General features: G+C 46.3%; 1 protein-coding gene across 1 annotated transcript; it reads right to left on the reverse strand.

The window, feature by feature from the left end:
• Positions 1 to 292: 292 nt before the first annotated feature.
• LOC142884917 (uncharacterized) lies at positions 293 to 5148 on the reverse strand. Its single transcript, XM_076020902.1, has 2 exons — positions 4935 to 5148; positions 293 to 2772 (listed from the first exon to the last, which is right to left on the reverse strand). The coding sequence occupies exon 2, from the start codon at positions 2762 to 2764 to the stop codon at positions 866 to 868; it is 1899 nt and encodes a 632-aa protein (XP_075877017.1). The 5' UTR covers positions 2765 to 2772; positions 4935 to 5148; the 3' UTR covers positions 293 to 865.
• Positions 5149 to 5460: the final 312 nt, after the last annotated feature.

Genomic DNA, 5460 nt, shown 5'->3' on the forward strand with positions numbered 1-5460 from the left:
AACCAAAATAGTAGTAATATGGTGAATGACCTCAAGGACACTGGCCGTTTGAAGATATGAATAATCAGTCAAACCCTAACCCCCACGGAAGCTGATACGAGGTGTCAACAACTGGTTTGATATTAACCAAGCCGTGTGCCCTTTACCCCATTTGTCTACTTCTGTATGTAGCGAAATCATCAGATTTTGGGGTTTAAAAAAAAATATGCATATATGTGGTTTGCTATCTAATGGCACTGTGATGCCCTTGATGCTCAGAAAATCCGATGAAAAAGGAAAGAGAAGATCACTGTAGGCTATAGCACTCTTTTTTTATTCTCTGTTCTGGACAATCAATTTTTAGTGAACAGTCCTCACAGGTACCATCATTATCAAAGGCCAAAACATATCAGGTCCCTGCATATAGTAGTAGAAAGGATATATATGACATTCAAAATCAGATAACATACTAGTAATGAATGCTGTTCCAAGAAACGATTGTGTATTATTAATAAGGCTCACAAAAAGACAGATTTATTACTTTCATTCGTTTGTATCATATTTTAAGCCCAGCCATTTTTGCTTTCCAAAATCCAAATTTGCACGCCGTCCGCGCCCACCTGTAAACTCAGGACTCCTCCACCCCCACCCGCTCTCACTTTCACTTTCCATCTGTCGCCCGTCTCTCTCCCTGTCCTCAAGTGGTTGCATCTCGTTTTTTTTTTGGTTACTCAATAGAAAACGTTGTTTTGCCTGAGTTACCACCTTAGACATCGCAGTGGTTACAGCATTCAAGGAAGCCTCGCTGTTCTCCTGGCGCCGCGACGGCTTCCTCGCGTCACAGGATTAAAATGAAACTCACACGAACTCAAGAGGGCTCTTCTTTTCAGACTGCCTCGGTGATCTCGCTGCTCACGCCGTCGGCCACCTCAGGAACTGCATCGGGAACTTCCTGGACATCCTTTTTCAGTTCAAAGTCACTCTGCTTGGAGGCGGGCGTCTCCGCCTCCTCGCCGCCGCCACCGTTGACGACTTCCTCTGCTGCCTCGGCGGGATTACCGCTGTCTCCGTTCACAACGGGGACCGCGTCTTCTGCCACTTCCTCAGCCGCCGAGGGGCTCTCCACGTCGCCGTTCTCCATCTTGGTTTCTGCCTCAGGCTCCTGAGAAGGCACCTCTTGCGCGGGGGCCTCTGCCACCTCGTCGGCCTCTGCGGTGATGTTGCCGGTAGAGACGGACTCTGAGACGATGATTTCAGGCACAGGTTCTGCTGCCTCTGGCTCAGCTGCCACAGGTTCCGCTACCTCTGGCTCAGCTGCCACAGGCTCTGTCACAAGCGTCTCCTCTGCGATGGGCTGATCATGGGACACCTCGTCAGTCTGCAAGACCTCCGGTGCCTCGGCTTCCACGACAGCCTCGGGTTCTGTGATGTCGGCTGCGGCTTCATTTGCTCCTGCTTCTACTTCCTCTTCTTTCTCCTCTGGTGTGGGTTCCACAGCAGCAGATTCTTGCGAAGGTTCTGGTTCTGGCTCTTGTGACTGCTCAGGCTCTGGCTCTTGTGACTGCTCAGGCTCTGGCTCTGGGACTTGTTCCGGTTCTGGTTCCTGCTCTGCTTCTTGCTTCTGTGGCTCTGGCTCAAGTGTTTGCTCTGGTTCTGGGGTTTTCTCCACCACTTGTTCAGCAACTGGCTCCGACTCAAGAACCGACTCCTCAGCAGTATCTTGACACTCAATAACAGTCGCTGTCTCTGGTTTCTCCTCTTCCTCGGTACAAACAGGCTCCACCTCTGGCTCAGCTGTTATATCTGCAGCAGGTTCATCGATAAGGGGAGCTGCTGTAGGTTCTGGCTCTTCTGGTGATGCTGCAACAGCCTCTGGCAGCTCTGTGGGAGCTGGTTCCTCTACGGTAGTGGCTTCTACAGTTACTGGTTCTTCTACTGGTGCATCTGGGGCCGCTGCTACTGGAGCTGGTTCTTCTACTGTAGCGGCTTCTACTGGCACTACAGCTGGTTCTTCTATTGTAGGGGGTTCAATTACAGCTGGTACTTCTTCTGGAACAGGTTCTACAACAGCTGGTACTTCTTCTGGAATAGCTTCTACAACAGCTGGTACTTCTTCTGGAATAGCTTCTACAACAGCTGGTACTTCTTCTGGAACAGGTTCCACTACAGCTGGTTCCTCTACTGCAGCAGGCTCTGGTGCTACATCTGGTACTTCTACTGCAGCGGGTTCTACTACAGCTGGTACTTCTACTGCAGCAGATTCTACTGCAGCTGGTACTTCTACTGCAGCGGGTTCTTCTGCTAAAGCAGCTGTAATTTCTGCTGCTACAGCTGGTTGTTCGACTGCCAAAACCGGTTCCTCCACTACTGGAGTTTGCTCACTGACTGGTGCCTGTTCCTCTGCTGCTGCCGCTTCTGATGGTTCACTGGCTGGTGCAGCTGCCTCCACAACTGCTGCAGCGGTCGCTGCGACTGGAGCTGCTTCCACTGCTGCTGCAGTTGGTTCCACTGCAACTTGTTCCACTGGTGCAGCTGGTTCCTCTGCTGAAGGTGTCTCATCAGCTGATGCGGCTGCTTCTCCTGGCTCTGCAGACTTTGGCTCTTGCGATACTGTTTCAGGAGCAGTTTCTGTCGTCTCAGCTGTCGTGTCAGCTTCTGTGGGTGCGGCTTCGGCCTCTTCTTTAGACTCCTGTGCACCTGCAGCTGTGGCTTCTGTCTCATCCTTTGCTTGTTTGGGGTCACTCACATCGTATCCCTTCTTCTTCTTGCTCAGTTTACCTCCCATTTTGTTTCCTACAAGAATAGACAGAAGGTGTTTTTTTTCATTACTGGGTATAAATTAAAGTTTAATTTGGTATTCATCCAGAACGACAATTTCATTGGCCAAAAACAACCATTTCTGAAACAATTTTAATCAACAGTAAGAGAAAACCTGTGTGATGCATCTTCTTAACTTTTTGCCACCCACATTTGAAACTGATACTTCTTGGTGGATGTTTGAAGTGGTAAAGGTTCACCAAACTGGCATTGTTGCTTCCTGAATTTGCTTTTGAAGCCATTGAAATATAAAAAGGTGTTGTAAGTCCAGTTAAGTGTCAAAGTATAATTTCATAAATGAAGGCTCTTACTGCCAAATGCAATTTGGCCATAAAGCAAACATAAATTCATGAGGAACTGTCAGAGATCAAACAGATCTTCGGTCTCAGGAACGTTGCGTAATTCTTCATGCCCAAGAACCTGCAACTCTTGTTCTGACACCGGGTGACAGAGAACGTACGAAGCCATCCTGCAGAAAACAAAATGAAAAAATTGGATTTTTCTAAATTGATTTCCTGACCAGCGCAAAACCGCTAATTTGAACCAGTAATCCAATTGAAACTAAAAGAAAGAAGTTCTGTGTCTGTGTCAAACGTTGTTGTGGCTGTAGAGGAAGAGCTTGTGATTGCAACATGTTACTTCCTCTGAGTGGCAAAAAATTGAGAACTGGAAGTTCAACTTTACCTTACAGACTGCTGAGCCTGAGTAAATCAACCTGGCTGTAGGTTGGTACTTACAAGCCATACAAAGCACCAACCCACACACCAACCTCACATGTAACAAGGCACTGCTTAAATGTTGTGAAAATCAAACTCATCAAACATCAAATTAGGCTTTTCTTTCTTTTTTTTTTTTTTGTTCAAAATGCATTTTTGAGAGCCTAATCGTGTGAAGATGAGCAAATTGGGAACTGTCCATAGTGCTACGATCAGCCATTTGCAGCAACACTGTGGACTACACACCCACCAATTTTCAACTGGACCTCCCTGCCACCATCCTCAAAAAAATAAATTAAAAAATAGATAGCATATACATAAATACATAAATTAAATTTTAAAAAAAAATCACACCTCCAATCTTGAAAAAAAAAAATTGGAGCAGCGCCAACTTTTTATTTTATTTTATTTTTTAGATTATGTGTGAGCATCTACTTTTTTATGTGGCCCATTTATTCGTTACAATTTTTTTCACCCTTCATGTGTCATCCCAAAATTATACTTAAACATGTTTGGAAAACGTTCCTGTGCAAATATGTGTGTTTTCTCTAACATGGTTCCTTTCCAGTATGGATGTGCAGCAGGCCTGGGTACCACGCTGAGGCTAACACACAATGGGAAGATGGGGAGAGGAGAGGCAGCAGCATGTGCCGGTAACAAAAGACGGATCAGTGGCTCACTGACAAAAGTGTAAAAAAAAAATTGCACAAAGCTTAGCGGTGATGGCGCAAAAGTAGAGGCTGGCGGGGTGGAATTTCACTGTACACCGGCCACGGACACACTGGAGCTGCATATTAAAAGCTGAGGGGGTCTCCATCCCCCCATTTCAACCCACCCACAGCTACTTATCTCAGCTGCTCATGATCTCGCTGTCCGCAAACGGGAAGGGGGAAAAAAGGCACTACTCACAATCTCACGCGACATTTCAAAGGGAAAATCAGCACAGAAACGTGCTATCGCCGAAAGGCCAGAATGCCACAACTTCCTAACTTTGTTTTGCGCGTTTTTCTTTGTCCCGACCAGAAAGGCAGGCAGAATACGAGTGGCCTAGTTTGAAAGAAAAAAAAAGAGAAGAATTTGCGCCGTTGCCAAAGAGGACGCTCTAAATCAAAATGGACCGCTGAGAAAGGGGGATAATCTTGCCTGCAGTGTGGCAACCTTGCAACATCTGAATTTAAATAAAAGGAAGCGAGCGAAAACGGATGGCAAGCCTTTTCTTTCTTTCTTTTCTTCTCGTTGTTCTTTCTTTCTTTCTTTCTTTCTTTCTTTCTTTCTTCTCATAAAAAAGAGGAAAAAAAGCTCCCAACATTGTGTTTTTCGACCTTAAACGCGAGCAACGAACAAACAAAGACATAAAAAAATAATAATAAAAAAAAAAAAACAAGAAGAAAGAAAGAAATACAATCCTGTGTGGAGACCAACCTGTTTCTGTGGAGAGAGATCACGGGCTTCTTGCGCAGGCTCCGGATGGGAGTGATAATGGAGGTAAGCCTGTAGGAGTGACAGCTGCAGATTCCGCCCCTGCTCTCCGAGGTGCAGCCTGGGACTGTGCTGTGACTGGAGACTGAGTGGCCCTCACAGTTTTCTAGACATCTGTCGCTATCACAATCCAGCCTACCCCACTGCTGCTGCTGCTGCTCCGTCTGCAATCTATGCCCTCCCCAATTTCTAACCCCTCCTCTCGTGCGCGCGCGCGCGAGCGACGATCACACACACACACACACACACACACACACACACACACACACACACACACACATTTTTCCTCTTTTGCAGGCTGAAGGTGATTATTGGTGGACTGTAAAAAATTCTCCTCCATAAAATTTCATGGTTGCTGTTTTTTCAGGAAAGAAAAACATGCAGGCTCAAGATAACCTATTAAAAGTGCAGTCATGCACAGCAGTCATGAGTGTTCAAATACTGAAAGTCAGTTTTATCAAGTGTTCGT

This window comes from Nelusetta ayraudi, unplaced genomic scaffold (assembly GCF_046127955.1).
Source record: "Nelusetta ayraudi isolate G7.1 ecotype Tasmania unplaced genomic scaffold, CSIRO-AGI_Nayr_v1 ptg000002l, whole genome shotgun sequence".
NCBI lineage: Eukaryota > Metazoa > Chordata > Actinopteri > Tetraodontiformes > Monacanthidae > Nelusetta > Nelusetta ayraudi.